We start from the raw sequence: 17589 nt of genomic DNA, 5'->3' as shown, positions 1-17589 counted from the left end.
TAAAATTTTCATGTTTATAGTTACATTCATTATATTTTTAAAAAGTAGCTAAGTAGCAAAAAAAGGAGCGTGCTAAAAAAATAAATAATTGGGAAAAAGTAGCACGCTATTAGTTATCGCTGCCAAAAAAGATAGCACGCTACTTTAACAACTCTGGTAATTAAACATTCTCAGAACGCTTAAATATAATCTGAGAAATGGTATAATATTTTTTTATTTGGCCAATACTTTCCTGAGTACACCTAACATAATTCAAGGATGTTATTCATCATTAAGGAATCTACAAAAAAGAGTAATATTTACTCAAAGATGACATTAGCACCCTGGGATAAGTGGGGATTTTTAAAAAACTTTGACTGAAATAGTTTAATTAAGTTAAGGTTTAGATCCTAATTATAAATTTAATGAAGATATTAGTCACACCCCGGGATACGCAGCCTTGATATTTATACACAATTGACGTTATAAAAAAGGACTAACAGAATACTTAATTATATTTTTATAAATTTACAAACAAAGGGAGAGGGGGAAAAATTGAAAACAACATATTTCATATAGACAATTTAAACTAAAATACTCTACGATACGAATTATAAAAATATGTGCGAGAAAAAAAGGTAATATAAAAAAAATGAAAAGGAGAGTAAATACAAGATATATAAACTAGTGATCTACATCGGGCCTAATTTTCAAGCCCGGCCCGGCCCGAAATTTTTTTTGAAAAAGTTTTGCCAGCCTGAACCCGAAATTTATTTTTAAAAAATTTACCAGCCCGGCCAGGCCCGAATTAATTTTTATAATTACTTAAAATAAAAGACATATGTTATATAGCGTTTAGTTTCAATAAATTAAATCAAAATTTTTTATTTTACATAAAAAATTCAATATAAAATTGATAAATTTAGATATATTTGATAAAATTTCCAAAGTCCGTCCTGACCCGGCCCGAAATTTTTTTAAAAATTTTTAGGGCGGGCCTAACTTTGCAGATCTCTAAAACAAACTATATATATCAGAACAAAATTTTTTTTAAATGAAACTCGTAAAATAGATATCGATTGAACAACGCCAAGCTTAAAAATCTTTTATTGTTAGCTCAAATATTGAAAAAGGGTGACGCTTCTAAGCCTTTGCCATTTGTAATACCCGCTACTGCACTCAATGTTGATACTACAAAAAATATGACTAATAATGAGAGAATGGTAGGAGGGCCTTATGGAGACAATGTTATGCCTCAAGTTATATCTACTTTTTTTATTATTATTATAAAGTTTATTTTAAAAAAAGTTTCGAAGGATTTAAAATATAAATTAATATATACTATAATAAAAATAACATGTTAACTATGTATTTAATGGAACATTAAAATATTTCAAGGCACAAAGAAATAAAATAAATCTCAGGTTATGATATTATAAATAGTTCTTAACAAATATATTTGTTCAATAATTTTTATAATTAATTATGATCACACATTAAGATTTAAATGTAATCACAACTAATCATGAAACAGTGTAAAATGAACAGATTTCTGAAACCCATCTCAAGTATTAAAAGCGGAAAAACGTTTATAATAAAAACAAGTCAAATAGCTGGCTATATGTATTCAAATAAAAATTTTATAATTTTTTCTAGGACATTCAAAAAGACAGGGAAATTATCCAGTTACTAAATGAAGGGCAAATTGAAAAGGCTTTGATGATCAAAAATCGGTTTTTTAGATAAAATTTTTATATAAATATTTTGACAAATGAAATATTTTTTTTAAACTTTATTCTTAGATTAAAAAATAACGGGAAGGTGCTAGCTCCACATACCTATTCAACCTTACTAGAAAATTTGATAAGGATTGACGGTAAGATTCTGTTTTATACACAATTACTATCATTATAAAGACAATTTAATATTGATAATGAAATAATGTGTAAAATTTTTTCAGCAAATTAAATTATTTATTGAAACATTATAAATTATTCGAAAAATTAGAAATACATTCTATTTGCCCTAAGGTCTCTATTTCTTAGGTCGATATATTCAAAAAATTAACCTTTCTATCTGCATGTTAATAGAATTCGCCAAACCAAGCACAATATAAATTAATTTAATAGTAACCTGGTTAAAGGCTTGAATCTAAAACCCTGCTGGAATATGTTTGATTTGGTTAAATTTAGATTGGTTGGATAGACATTTGGGATCAATGACATATATACTACCTTAACTAATAATTCATTAATCTAAATATGTATCTTTTATAGTCAATACAATCGGTATCTTTATTTTAGATTCTGTTCTATATATAGTGTTTTATAATTATGTAATTTAACTTCTAATATTATGCAATTATATTCACCTCCATAATATAATATTAAATGTAGGAAAGTTATAATAATATAATATACAAATAACGTAACCTTTTAAATATATAAGATATTAAAATATAACAGTATCAATATAAATACGTTTATTACAACATTTCGAATTAATTTCCACAACCATAAAATCTTATTTTTTCTTAAAATATTTTTTGAATCTGATCGGACTTGAACTTAATAAGTAGGTTCTTTGAAGAAATTATTGGATAGGTCGGACAAATTTTTTCTTAGATTAAATAGGCCCGATGCTAATCATTAATTGTTAACGTTAATGTTATTTAACAATAAAAATATGAAAGAAAATAAGTTTAGTTTCGCTACATATATTATATTTTATATACTCAACTTGCTCTACATATTTATAGATAAGATAGAAGAAGCTCTGGCCTTAGCTAAAGAAATGAAACAAAATCATTTGTTTGTGTCCATACCTCTCGTGAAATCTCTACTTTCCAAGCTAAGCCATTTAGGTCGATACGACGATATAAAACAAAGCATCCCAGCTTTAGTTAACAATCCAACTTCTTTATTTAGGCTAAATATAGAGAAATATGTGGCCTACGCCTATACAAATTGGTTTGAATCTAATAATGAATAGATTAGATATAAGTGCACTTCGCTTATGATGATTAGTACATTAAGTTTATTTAAAAAAAAATTAAAATCCAGATTTTATCTTCATTTATTCTAATAATAAAAATATTAATGAGAAATAATGTTATTTTTTTGCAAGGTCTAATTTTTGAGCTATTTCTGGATTTCATTTTTCTCCATTTTCAAACAAGACCTAAAAATAAGTTGTTGTTTTTTAGCCCGGACTGGGTTTTTAAAACTTTTATTATTAAAGTTTATTTTGTCATTTTCGATTATTTCTAGGGAAATTGAAAATTTAGGCATCAAAAGAATGTAAATTAACTATTATTTGATTTCCCAACTAATTATCTAACTTAATTTTTTTTTTAAGAAATCAGCCCAGCCCGGTTTTGTTGGAACAAAATTATAATCAGGATTTTTAAATTAATATTTTATAGCCCGTTTTGTTGTGCCGAGTTCCACGAGGAATAAGAATATACTAGTGAGGGGTCTGCAATGAACGTTTTAAACCAAACATCTATTTATTGTTTTAACCTGATCCCCCGCCCGCCCATGGGTTTAAAAAATGATCGTTTATTCACCTAAAAATTATTTGTTTTACCCGCTTGCTCAATAAATTATTTTATTGTATTTTTCAGAGATCTGGATGTACCATTTACATGGCCCGGTCCCGATTTTTTAAAATATATTATATTTATTTTTGATTTTTATAACTAATATAGGCGATTTTAAAATTTGTTTAAAAAAAAAAATTTTAAGCCCGGCCCAGATATTTTTTTAAAAAAGAATTTCAGGCCTGGCCCTGGTATATTTTAAAAAATTAAAATCCGGCCCGGATCTTATACAAACAGACTGTCAAGCCCTTGTTTAAATTTTTAATCAGGTTGTGGTTTAGACAGAAAATTATTGGACATCCATAGCCAAATTTTAAATTGTTTTGTTTTTTAAAATGCTTTTTACAATTTTATTATTAGTGATGCAAAATCGCTTCATTTGAGCCTTTATTTAAAAATGGCTAACTCAGTATTTGATCCAGAAAAATATTACACAAATTTAAAGATTTTGCTCATAGATGGCACAAAGGTTTGGACATCTATTAGTCAAATCTCGAGGTTTAGGTAATTTCTGGCTTAAATTGCAGGGATCCAAACCGAAGAGTATCGGTTCAGGTTCGAATAAAAATAACGGCTCAAGGTTCAGGTTCGCAAAAAATAAAAAATATCGGTTCGGTTCGAACCTCTAAAAACTAGTTTTAACGCTTTTGTATTCAAACCTCGAATTATGTATAGGGAATTTTTTTTATTTATTTCATAGTTAAAATAAAAAACACATATATAAAACCTTCATTTTTATTAATTGTGCATTATAAAATAATATTTAATTTATAAATATAACAAATATCAATGATAAATTTTAATATGAATAATTACTTAAAAAATTTTTTATTAAGCCGCACAATTAATATATTTTAAAAATTAGTCTCACTCAAATTACATCTATAATATAAATTTAATTGTTGATAAACATCTTTCCACACTAACTTGGGTAGCCGGCACTGCTAGTATGATATCAGATTTGATGTGTCATTTATAATACTATATGTAAATAATTTATATATTGGAATTAATTTTTCTCTAGGCATAATTTATAAGCTTAAAATATTTAAAAAATGTTGTAAAATAGCAATATACTAAAGTTTATAAAAAATATGACTGACACTTATCAATCAAATGTGATTGATAATTAAAACAATTCGAATATAATTAAGATTTATGCAATATACTAGTAATAACATACACATTATTTTTTAAGCATATAATTATGAGACTCAAAACGGTTCAGAGGCATTTTAGAGGTTCGGCTAGAAATTTGTTTAGCGGTTTAGGTTCGATAAAAAATACCGGTTTTTAGCGGTTTAATGGTTCGGTTTGGATCCCTGTTAAATTGAGCTCCGCATCACTAATTATTATCATAACTTAGTTTTATTTCTGATCAGATTTAGATCTTATTTTAAATCAGGTCAGATCGCACTTTTACAATTATATATTTAAATTGTGATCATTTTAAGTTTATAAAGCATCTTGAGTAAAATAATTAGTGAATCAACTCACAATAGTAAATCAGAGCAAGATTATCAAGTGCTATTAATACATTCATTTTGTTTTATTATTAAAAAAAAATAGTGGTCAATATTTAACCTATTTGAAACAATTTGAAGACAACCTCGATGATTATTCTAAAAAAAACATTTCTCCTCAAGGGGTTTTATATGCTATCAACAAATTCCCAGAATGTTTTGAAAGAAGTTTTGACTATACATAAATAGTTTTAGTTTCCCTTATATAATTAAAATTTCCCACTTTTCATACAATTCATTCTATGCCTATTATTGCCTTATATTTTATTAACTTCGAATCTATCACATTCGTTTATTTTAAAAAAAAATCTTTTAGAAATTTTTAAAATTTTTTATAATAGTTATGTCCTTAGCCAAAGCTTATGCCCAAAAAGGTCAAAGTTATCACCTGTATAACCTAATATTCACTCATTACACCCTAAACAACAGGTTTCAGGAAGCTAAGATTCTTTATGAAGATACGCTCCGCCCTATTTATGAATCAAACCTAGAAAACGTTAATTCAACCACTTTGAATCCAGATAGTGATTTAAAAGATTCATCATTGAAATCTTCACCTGTTCTTATTAACATCATAACTATCTGCAAAAACGCTAAAGGGAAAAATGACGTAAAAATATTTGATAGTTATGAATGATTTAAATAAAAAAATTTAATTATAAAATTCTTCTATCAATATAGAAACGAGTAATGGAGAGATTATCTATTAAATACTAGTTCAATAAGTTGTAATTCTAACTAGTGCTTTGGATCTACTTTTTAAAGCCAAATCAGGTCGGATTTTTTTAAAAAAATATTGTCCAACCTGACCCAATTCTGAATAATTTTTTTATTCCTCGCAAAGCCCAAACTAAAATAAAAATTATTTGTCCCAGTCCGAATTTATTTAAATATAAAAAATTTTTCCCAATATCTTAATGTTATAAAACCCGATTCAGGTCGATTTTCAAAAACGGCCCAATTATGTTGATTTTAGCCAATATAATATCATATAAGCATGGATTGCAGAAAGGTCAGGACCTTTATTTGCAAAATTTTGAGACTTACATAATATTAATGGCTAAAATCATAATCTTGCCTTTTTTTAAATCTACCCAAATTGGGGTTTTTAACAAAATTCTTTACACTGAACATGAGCATAATCGAGTTAAAAATATTAGCTTTTTGTTTTAAATTTCTAAATTTAAACTAGTCTCAACCCGATTTTTTTAAAAAATATTAGGTCTTTTAAAAGACAATTTCTAATTATAACTATTTAATATATATAGGATTCATCGATCAAATTTTTGATAAATGATATAGGATTAAACTCAAGTAAATCGCAACTTGGTTTAGCCTTCAGCTTTTGGATTAGCATGAAATGTGAGTATGCTTCTTTTTGGTATTTAGACACATTTTATTTATGCCATATAATTATCTCTTAAATATATATTTTTTACATTGATTCTTATACCCCTTATTAGAATTAATCTCTATATTTCAAGACTACTGTTAATTATTGTTTTCAACGTGAATAAACCTTCTATCTTAACATAATATCGTTCATTCTATACATAATTTTTCAAAAATTTTAATTCTTAGGTCATAATTCTATGTACAATGACGCATTAGCTTTGTATGATCGAGCAATAAAAGAACATCAATTAAAAACTGAGCATTTTAGGATATTTGCTTTAAGAGAGCTTAAAAACTGTCTTACATCACAAGGAAAGCCTGTGCCATTTGACTTGCATCAAGTTTTTAATGAGTTTACTTTTAAATAAAATTACTTTTAAATTATATAAAAAAATTTAATCTTTCTATGTTAATATCAGATAAACACTCCAAATTCATTTAATGAGGAAAAACATGAAGCAGAAGTTTAGAAATAACTATTTTTTCAAGTGTAGACAAACATAATATACATACTTTTTAATTAGCTTAATTTGCATATAATACAATGTATGTAGTGGATTGAGGTTTTTTATTTTTACACGCATATTTTATCATTGTAGTTGCAATCTTTATATACATAAATAAAAATATTGAATAAATAGTCAAATAGTACACCTCAGATGGTTTTTAACTTAAAAATTGCATAATGAAGCGTTTTCTTTTCACGGTGAGCTTTCTGTCCTTCCTGTGTGTGATTTGATAGATTTTTTAACCAATCGTATTCTTCCTACAGTATTTTATTTTTATTACAAAAAGGAATATGATCTAAAAAATATTTAATATGACAATAATATATTGTTTAACAAAGTTAGATTAGCATATTTATTGATTTTTTAAGTCTACTAAACCTTACCTATTAAAAAATATAATATTTTAAAACAAATTATAATTAAAAATACACAAGGACTTATTGATTTATAGTAAGGCGACATTGCAATATGATGCATAAATTTTTTCGGCACACGCCTGTAGATAAGCCGATTAACCACCACCCAACTCAACTATACCAGAAATTTTATTAAACTATTTTTAATATAAAATCTCTGCACCAGAGTTTATTTTTCAGGTCTGGCTCAATCCTTGAAAATATTTTTGCTTTTTTAAAGATCTGAGTCAAATCTAAAATTTTATTTCAAAAGATAAAATTCAAACATTTTATTATATAACTATTAGTGTTGTTAAAGTAACTATTTACATTTTTGCGAAAATAATTGTAATTACTATAGGAAAAAAATTGTATTTAGAATGTAACGACAGCAACTAGTTAGATGTTTGCCTAAATTTGAAATTGTTGTTTTTATATGTCTCTTAATTACATCAGGTGTTCATGTAAATTAAATTACCTTTTCGACAAAAAATTTTTTTAATGAAAAATAAATATTTTATCAATGCAATTATTTCTTTATTTAAATTACTTTAGTGTGCCCAAAACATAAAAAAATTTAATTCAAAACCTTTAAAACTTAATTGAAACACAATATAAGCCTTATTTTAATGAAAAATTAAAAATGTGGCCAATTTTTTTTGGACCTTAATTAAAATTACTAAATTAATTTAGTATAATAAAGATTATTAAAAGACATAAAAAAGTTATAAAGTAGCTTTCAATGTAACTCGTGACCTGTAACTGGCGGCTACATTTTTTAAACATAAGAAGTAAGACCAGAGAGGAATAATGATAACTAGTTACTCTTCAAAAGTAACTTTTGTCAACACTTTTAATTACAAACTTTTTAAATAAATTTATATTTAAAAGGGCAATTCTTTCAGATACAATTATTTCTTCTATTAGAGACATATGATTTTGGTAATCCTATAAAATACAGAAAGCTTTATTTTCCATCCTTATTGAATAATCTTAAAATTTATAAATAAGTCATCAAAAAAATAAAATATTTGATTCCCGTGGCTTTAATTTTAAAAAATTCTATGAATAATTCAAATTATGAAAATTTAAAAATAATTTAAATTTATTATTATATTTAATTTTTTGGGGATGCCAAAGTTAAAGTTATGCAATGGGCGAATTTTTAGCCCGCCTGCTCATTCTATGGGTCAGCCTTATCTTTTTATAAATATTTAGGATCTCACATCTGCAGGCTCTCTGGCAATCTTCGAGAAGGCTTCTTCCTAAGATAGAGGCTGGTCATACTCTTCCTTTATGCGAACTAGCTTTAACAGCAATCATATTTCCTAGACTTATTCTTCCTGCTTTATTTTTTATGATATATTTCTTCTTTATTTTTTGGATTAATCTACTTTAGTTTATATTATTAAGGCTTTAATTTAATTAATTATATTTTTTATTAAATAAAAAAAAAGTAATTTTAAAAAATCTAGCAATAGATATTCCAAAAATATATATTACTAGCTGATAACCCGTCAAGAATGACGGGGAATCCGAATTTTCTTTTTATGGATAAATAATAAATTTTATTTTCATTTGACAATGGATTAATCAGAATAGTCAAATGAGAGGAATAGATTATCCGTATTCATTCTTACAAAATTTCTATAAATTTTTAGAGAAAAGGCCAAATATATTATGAAAAATATGGAGTAAAAAAATATGATTTGTGAATTTTGATATTTATCAATTCTTTTAACAAATTTTCCACATCCAGACGCTATGGCTTTTGCCCTTTCATTTCGTATAAAATCTACATTCATAGAATCATTTAAATGCTTTAAAACCTTCCTAGAAACTCTTAAAAAAAGACCTGCAGAATCAATTATTGGGGCAAACTTGATTATCTCACTAACATTGTGGTGGTACCCATTGCAATGGGCTATTTAGAAGATTATTAGCAAAAATAATTGCCACGGATCAAAACCTAGGGTCTTAACTAATTAATTATACGTATCAATTAGGATTTGGTGTTAAGGAGAAATAAAAAAGCTTCACATGCCATTTGTATTTTGACGCTGTGCAGTATCTTAATGACCTTCCTAACGAATTTAATTGATTATTCTACTTTTATTTTTCTTTACACAAACTGAAACCAAAAGTTTAATCACTCTACTTTATTTTTCTTTAAACAAAAAAATTATAAAGAATTAAAATTACAAAAAAAAAAATTAACAATTCCAATTTTTCAAAAAAAAATTTAATATAAAAAATTATATATTTAAAAAAATTAAAAATTAAATACCAATTATATTTTCCAACAAAAAAAATGTCCTCCACTCACCAAGAGTCTCCTCTTTTCAAAAGTAAATAATTCCGCATAGATTATAAAATATTAATCCGCACCAAAATAATAATAAAAAAAAATATAAAAGAATTTCACGAAAAAAATAATAAAATAAACAAAAATACTATCATAACATGTATTATATCCAAATCCTCCTCCTAACATGGCTATTATAAAAGTAGAATTTTAAAATGCTTAGTAAAATTTCGTGAACATTTCATAAATTGTTACTCCAAATTTCCTGTTTATTCAAAATTCCTAGACATACTGTAACATTAAAACTTCTTTATTCAGCCCTCGTGTCATGGATTGACGAAAGGATCCAGCAGGGGCCATACGTCCTAGTTTATTTTACCTTGATATTCATTATTTCATTATCTTAAATCTAAATTTGATTTGGATAAAAAAATTTGGTATCTTGATGCTGGAACAATCTGTGACACTCTTACTAAAATAATTTGTTATCACTTTCTTGAAGCCAATTTTACTTCTTCTTAGTAAGTCCAAATCCAAAAACTGTTTCCATGATAACAATATACAAAACCGTCATCTAGCAGGATTAAATTTTTTATTGAGTACATAAATAATAAAAAATAAGGAAATTAATATAATTAAAAAAAGTATATTCAAACATGTTTCAAATATTTGTTCATATAGAATGCAATATATATATATACACTTCATTAACATATTATAAGAATAATAAAAATTTTGGAATTAACTCTCATCAAAATAAGGTAAATTTCTGATTCACACCTCATATAAGCTTATTTTAATTTATCCATCATCAAATTAAGGAGAATACTAATTCCTTGTCATTCTTTTGAGACATCAGTTAGTAATCATAAAATGCAAATATTTATTAGATTGTGGGAATGGATTCTTCCTTAAGGGTTTTTTTATTTACAATGGAAGCAACAAAGCACTCCTTGGTAAATTGTTCCACAGTTTTGAATAAATTTGCATTTTCTCATGATATGGATCCATTCTTCAAGATGATCTTTATTATAAGAAAATATATTTTGATACAGGTATAGGTGTTAGGCATATTTTAATTTTTTTAAATATACTAGGGCTGGGCCTAAAATTTTTAAAGATACCCAGGTCGGGTTGTATATTTTAAGTAGCCATTATTATCTATAAAAATTGAAAATAAATATAATATATCTTAAAACCCAGACTGGGCCATGCCAAAATTTTTTTTAAAAAAAATCATGGCAGGCTATGCAAATGGTACATACAGGTCTCTGATATATTTATTACCTTCATTATAAATATATAATAAGAACATATGAATTTTCATTTAATTAATTTCATAAAATCTGTAAAAATTATATTTATGTGCTCAATAAAAAATTATTTCTACAAGAATTTTTATCATTTGCAATTTAAAACCTAAAAATTTATTCTTAGTAGATGATGGTTTTATCTAATTCTAACCTGCCTATTCTGTGGATAGACTGAAAGATATTGGGTTGGTGAGTGGTAGGGTTAAAAAAAATTTTTAAATGGGTAGGTGAATTTGAAATATATTTCAGTCAAAATAAGCAACTGACTTCTATTTATTAGATATTATTTTTTTATTTCATAATTTATAAGTCTAAGTAAAAAACATTAAAATAATACATTAAGAGCCAAATCCAATATAATAATTTTTTTTAAACATTGGATAGGCAATTTAAACAAAATTTTTAAATAAATGAGCAGGCAGGTGCACCAAAACTTTACCAATGCAGACTGGAAACAGTAGATCATAATGGATTTTACCTCTGCCAAAAAATCCTTTATAAATGATATGTATCGACCACTTTTATTTTCCCATGCATTTAACACCAGAGGTCTGCAAATAACATTTTCAGGCACAATTAGTTAATGCCCATCCCAAAAGATGGAACCACCAAGTTGGATTAAGAAAAAAAAATGATCTTTGTTGGGATTTGAATTCAAAGCCATCAGATTTGTAACTCTTGCCGATTAGGCCACAGATGCCTTTCAAAATTTACGATTTTTTAAAAATATATTAAAAAATTGTGACTGTGAGTGTGACATTACTTTTATATATATTCTAGATCTGATAAAAATTTTACAAATTGTAGAAGTAAAATTTTACATAAAATATAAATGATTCCACAAGATTTTCACAAAAAAATGTTTAAATATTGAGGAAAAAAAATATTCTTGAACCCTCAAATTTATAGATGGGTTTGGCTCATCAGTGAAATCTTGGGGGGTTTAAGTTCTCAGCCCTGGTCTAGATATTTAAAATTTTATGGCATCAGGTCTTTAGTTTTTAATAAAGGTTATCACTTGATGTAAAATATTTTATATAAATAATTAAATTAATACTTTTTCATCATTTGAAAGTTTTGCAAAAAGGGGATGTTCGTTAAAATGTTTTGAAATCCATTCATGCATATCAAAAACATCAGTTATAGAATAAACCAGGCCCTAATAAATTATTAAGCAACATTATCTAAAGCATAATATATACATCTTCGTGGAGAATATATGCAATTTCAGCAATCATTGTTTCACTAACAAATCTCCATTTGTGCTTTGATTTTTTAAAATGAGGATCTGGAAAAAGTATAAATAACTTTTTAACCTATAATATATATTATTATATGTTAATTTATATTATTATACCTGCTTTTTATCAAAAAAATTAGGTAAATATTTCATGGCATTAGTTCTAATACAGGCAATATTTCCATAAGCATGACTTATTTCATTATATTCTCTCAAACTCTTAATAGTATCAATAACAAAATCAGAAACCTTTGTTCTTATTTCTAATCCCAACATTAAGACATTAGGAAAGATAGGAGATAAATGTGCTATAACAATAATAAATTAACAATCAACAGGATATAATATACTTAAGAGTCCTCCATAGCCACAACCTATATCAACAAATTCTATTTTTTTATCTAAATTACTTTCAGCGTAAAGCGCGCCTAAATTTAGTGATTGTGGCCTAATTGGACTAAAAATATTATGGATATTATAAATCATTAGGGTTTACGAACTGATATAAAGAACGATATGAAATAGGATTCGAATGAGCTCTTTGTCTGTAATTGCGTTTTTGTGGATTCGTATGTGACATAAGGTAATATTAACAGATAATAATATATTGAAGATTGGCATAAGGCACCACATGTCAAACCTGACATAATGAAAAGTTATGTGACATTGTTTGGTGTCAATTTTATGACATATTTGAAATCTAAAACAGATGATTTCAAATTCCAATTTAATCTCCAACATCGTTTTAAGAATGGTAAATATTATACATACACTTAAATTAGAATTTATTAGCCCAAATTAGTATAACGACTGAGTCGAAAACTGAGTCTAAGAATCGACCCAAGCTGACTTGAGTTATGAACTCGAGTCGTGAACTCAAATCGACTCAAGTCGTGAACTCAAATAGACTAAAGTCGACTCAAGTCGTGATTTCAAATTAGTTTTTATTATTAATTAACAATACAATTATTTTTTTTAATTTAGACTTCCAACTTGAGTAAGTCGTGAATAGAAATTACAAGCATTAATTATTATTTATTTATTTTTAGTAAAATAATTTATTTTATTTATATTTAAATATTTATTATATTTTAAAGAAATGATATAATTTAATATTTTTTATTTTATAATATATTATGAAAATAAATATTTATTTGATATCTTTTAATAAAAAAATGATAAGCTGCAATGTAAGTTAAGTAATATCATTTTTGTTACAATTAATTAATGATTTTCACGCCCAAATTTTAAGCAAAATTTGATTTGAATTTTAAATGATTTTTTCTATAAACTTTTTTTATTAATTCTTTTATAAATTTTATTTAAATAAACAATTTTTTAGTTGAAATCTTTTATTTATATAGGTTTATTTTTATAATTTTTGTAAAATTATCTATTTTTTTAGTATATAAGAACTAGTTTAAATAATTTATTTTTAAATATTTATATTAAACTTCTATAAGTTATTTTACATGATCGTCTTTGTGATAATTGTCATGTTATTTTTTAACATTTATGAAATCTAGACAGAAAAGGATAAAAATATAATTTATATTATAAAGATGTTAAATTATAAATTCAATGATGTTCCTTTATAAAAATGACAATTATCATAATCTGTATTTTTAAATATATTAGTTTATTTTTGACTCTAATGGGTAAAAACATAAATTGAAAATATCTTAAATTAAAATTTCAGTGAAGATGTACCCTAGATAAGTGACAATTGTCATAATCGTTATTACTAAAGTTTTTTAATTTTTTTGACGCAAATAGGTAAAAATATAGGTTGTAAATATGTTAAATTAAAATTTCAGTGATAGATTAAGTGACAATTGTCAAAATCGTTATTTCTACAGTTTTTTGAAATTTTTTTGACGCTCATAGGTAAAAATATAGATTGTAAATACGTTTAATTAAAAATTCGATGAAGATGTATCATAGATAAGTGACAATTGTCATAATCGTTATTTCTAAAGTTTTTTGAAATTTTTAGACACATATAGGTAAAAATTTATATTGTAAATATGTTTAATTAAAAATTCGATGAAGATGTACCATAGATAAGTGACAATTGTCATAATCGTTATTCCTAATGTTTTTTGACGTAATAGATATGTGACAATTGTCATAATCGTTATTTTTTAATTTTTTGAATTTTTTTAAAGTAAATAGGTAAAAATATATATTGTAAAGATGTTAAAATAAATTCAGTGAAGATGTACAATAGAAGAGTGACAATAAGTGATCTGCATCGGGCCTAATTTTTCAAGCCCGGCCCGAACCCGAAATTTTTTTTAAAAAAATTTACCGACCCAACCCGGCCAGAATTTATTTAAATATAGAAATTAATCTTTATAATTACTCAAAATAAAAGACGTATGTTATATGTAGTTTAGTTTCAATAAATAAAAATCAAATATTTTTATTGACAAAATATTCAATATAAAATTGATAAATTTAGATATATTTAGATATATTTAAAAAAATATCCTAGGCCCAGCCCGGCCCGAACCCGATTATTTTAAATAGAATTAGGCCCGAGACTCGGGCCGTGCCTAACTTTGCAGATCTCTAGTGACAATTGTCATAAACGTTATTTTTAACTTTTTTTGAAGCAAATGGGTAAAAATATATATTGAAAACATGTTAAATTAAAATTTTTGTCATGATCGTTATTTTTGAACTTTTTTGAAGCAAATGGGTAAAAATCTATATTGTAAACATGTTAAATTAAATTTTCAGTGAAGATATACCATAGTAAGTAGAGTTGTTAAAAGATACTTTTTAAATGGATCTAGATACAGATACATCGTCTAAAATAATATCTAGATACCGATATTTTAATTAAAAATCTATCTAGATACAGATACCACATTTTTATATCTAGATACAGGATCTAGATAAGTATCTAGATCCTTTAACAACTCTGATAGTAAGTGACAATTGTCATAATCGTTATTTTTGAACTTTTTTGAATATTTTTAAAGTAAAAGGGTAAAAATATATATTGTAAAAATGTTAAATTAAAATTTCAGTGAAGATGTACCATAGAAAAGTGAGAATTGTTATAATCGTTATTTAGAACTTTTTTGAATTTTTTCAAAGAAAATAAGTAAAAATATATATTATAATCATGTTATATTAAAATTTCAGTGAAGATGACCATAAAAAAGTGTCAATTGTCATAATCATTATTTGTGAACCTTTTTGAAAATTTTTAAAGCAAACTTGTAAATATATATATTGTAAACATGTTAAATTAAAATTTCAGTTAATCGTTATTTAAAATATTTTTGAATTTTTTTGCCGAAATGATCTGGTTTTTAGCCCACGCCCTTCTATCAAATTGGGCTGGCTAGCTTAATAATTTAAAAAGTGCTAACGGACCTTTGAAAAATTTTAACAATGGGTAGGCTAATAAACAACTTTTATTTGTTATTTAAAATTTATTAGGTAAGCATTAAAAAATATATTCTTCATAACTTTTTTTTAAATACCAGATTATCGATAACTGTTGTGGATGTTATCGTCGGAAAAATTAATGAGATAAAAAAAACTTGTTGGATTTGATTTGAAATTATAGGGTAGAAGTATTTCGTCCTATAATTGATCAAATTATAAACATCAGAACGGTTTTCTGCAAAAAGAGAGTTTATTTTGAATGTGCAATATTATCCTAGGCATTTTGATAAAAATAATAGTAAATGTATTTCTGAAAAGGCCTTGGAAATAGTGACACAACAAATATATTGAATGTTAAATAACGTAACGAATTGTGTTCATTTGCCTGTGAAATCAAAGATTTAATAGCAGAATTAAATGAAACGGACGATGATATCGTATGAGCAGGTAAGGAGTCTAATGAAAAAGTAGAATAAGATAATAACTCAGAATGTGAATTGTGATAATAATGTAACAATTGTTTAATATGCCTGTATGAAATTCTTAAAAGATACAATATGCAAACAAGTGCATACACAAATTTATTTTTCGCATATGAATACATTTCTTTATCATTTACTCAAGTTAATTGCGAGAGAACATTTAGTAAATTATAAAAAATAGGCTGAGAAATAATATAGACGAAGAAAAATTAGGATCGTTTCTAATGTTAGTTGTATGAGCAGTGGCGTAGGCATGGGGGGGGGGGGGGTTTAAGGGTTCAACCCCCCCTCCCCCATGAAAAATGAAAATTTTTTTTTATTTTTTTAAAATTTTTGAATATTAATTTAATAAATTCTTAATAAACGCTTGATTTTTATGTTTTAAATCTATTATAAATAATAATATATATACACATTTGATTATTTTTATATATTTTTTTGGTTTGCAGCTATTTATGCCGAAAATCGTTTGCAGGCTATTATTAATCTACAGTTTTTAATTTCAATTCAATGTGTTTATTTTTTATTTAATTATACATATGATTTTAGCAAAATGCTACAAAAAATTGATTTGGATTTAAGGGAGATTATGAATAGAGCAAAGGATATTGTTGAAATATTAACAAATATCAGAGAGAATGTGGAGAAAAATTTCATGAAATATATGGAAAAGTAAAGGAGATTGCTAATATGTTTGGAATTTAAATTTTTAGACCTAGAGTAGATTCTAGACAATCCAATCGATCAAATATTGATGCATCTACGATTGAGGATTTTTATAAAATAAACATTTTTATTCCCCTTATTGATACATTTTTATTTCAATTAAAAGAAAGATTTATTAGTCATAATTATATTTTAAAAAGCTTTTATTTTCTTTTGCCGGTAGAGTCTAAACTATTGATTACACTTGAAACACGAAAGGATATTAAAAAAATCTTAGAGTTTTATGCTGATGATTTAGTAGGTTCATATGATAAGTTACTTTGTGATGTCGAATTTGGGTGTAAAAATCTTGACAGAATAGGGTATTCTTTGAGACCAAAAAATGCTCTGCAGGCCCTTTCCATGTGTAATTTCATTTTAGATTCCCTGCCTAATATCAAAACATTATTAATTATTTTAGCTATCTTGCCAATTAGTACCTGCACTGATGATAGGTTTTTTTCAACTTTAAAATGGTTAAAAACCTATTTAAGAAACACAACCGGTGAAAAACGTTTAAATGGATTAGCCCTATTGAATATTTATAAGGAGATTATTTTAGATAAAAATTTGATTTTAGATGAATTAGCAAAATCTCAGAGAAAAGTAGATCTCTCTTTTTAAATTCAAATCAAAAAATAGCAATAAAATTTTATTAGTTTTAATATATAATCAATTTTTTTTTGTAAAAAAAGTATTATTTATAAGATAATATCATCATATTTTTTTAAATACCA

General features: G+C 25.5%; 2 protein-coding genes across 8 annotated transcripts in view; one reads left to right on the top strand and one right to left on the bottom strand.

The window, feature by feature from the left end:
* The window catches only part of LOC135923480 (leucine-rich PPR motif-containing protein, mitochondrial-like), a 46503-nt gene extending 39417 nt beyond the window's left edge, over positions 1–7086 (top strand). For 2 of the 4 annotated variants that reach the window (XM_065458250.1, XM_065458249.1), the window contains exons 23-31: positions 1052–1238; positions 1636–1712; positions 1782–1855; positions 2738–2948; positions 5150–5271; positions 5445–5713; positions 6372–6465; positions 6685–6839; positions 6918–7086. In XM_065458250.1, the coding sequence (XP_065314322.1) occupies positions 1052–1238; positions 1636–1712; positions 1782–1855; positions 2738–2948; positions 5150–5271; positions 5445–5713; positions 6372–6465; positions 6685–6839; positions 6918–6968 (1240 nt within the window). In that variant the 3' untranslated portion in view covers positions 6969–7086. Of the gene's footprint in view, positions 1–1051; positions 1239–1635; positions 1713–1781; positions 1856–2737; positions 2949–5149; positions 5272–5444; positions 5714–6371; positions 6466–6684; positions 6840–6917 lie in introns of those variants that run through there. The other 2 variants (XM_065458252.1, XM_065458251.1) reach the window with 2 other exon arrangements.
* On the bottom strand, positions 7017–12895 carry LOC135923481 (tRNA (guanine-N(7)-)-methyltransferase-like). Of its 4 annotated transcripts, none has more exons than XM_065458254.1 (7): positions 12761–12895; positions 12611–12717; positions 12378–12568; positions 12223–12336; positions 12078–12179; positions 7151–7264; positions 7055–7104 (listed from the first exon to the last, which is right to left on the bottom strand). In XM_065458254.1, exons 1-6 carry the CDS (start codon positions 12838–12840, stop codon positions 7154–7156), a joined length of 705 nt encoding a protein of 234 aa, XP_065314326.1. In that variant the 5' UTR covers positions 12841–12895; the 3' UTR covers positions 7055–7104; positions 7151–7153. The 4 variants fall into 4 exon arrangements, 3 of the variants coding, with proteins under 3 accessions (XP_065314325.1, XP_065314326.1, XP_065314327.1); XR_010571229.1 differs by lacking the exons at positions 7055–7104; positions 7151–7264 and adding exons at positions 11446–11802; positions 11842–12037; XM_065458253.1 differs by having other exon boundaries at positions 7017–7264.
* Between the last annotated feature and the right edge of the window lie 4694 nt (positions 12896–17589).

The sequence above is a fragment of the Gordionus sp. m RMFG-2023 genome, chromosome 2 (assembly GCF_954871325.1).
Source record: "Gordionus sp. m RMFG-2023 chromosome 2, tfGorSpeb1-WG-v2, whole genome shotgun sequence".
In the NCBI taxonomy this organism is placed as follows: domain Eukaryota; kingdom Metazoa; phylum Nematomorpha; class Gordioida; order Chordodea; family Parachordodidae; genus Gordionus; species Gordionus sp. m RMFG-2023.
This window is presented reverse-complemented; position numbering and strand designations above follow the sequence as displayed.

Bases quoted from the DNA above. Each gene is read 5' to 3' on its own strand.
- LOC135923481 (XM_065458253.1), bottom strand. From the start codon at position 12,840: ATGTCACATACGAATCCACAAAAACGCAATTACAGACAAAGAGCTCAT. The intron at 12,718-12,760 runs GTTCGTAAACCC...TAATATTTTTAG, and splicing joins TCATATCGTTCTTTATATCA to TCCAATTAGGCCACAATCAC. The intron at 7,265-12,077 runs GTATTAATTTAA...AAAATACTGTAG, and splicing joins AACTTTCAAATGATGAAAAA to GAAGAATACGATTGGTTAAA.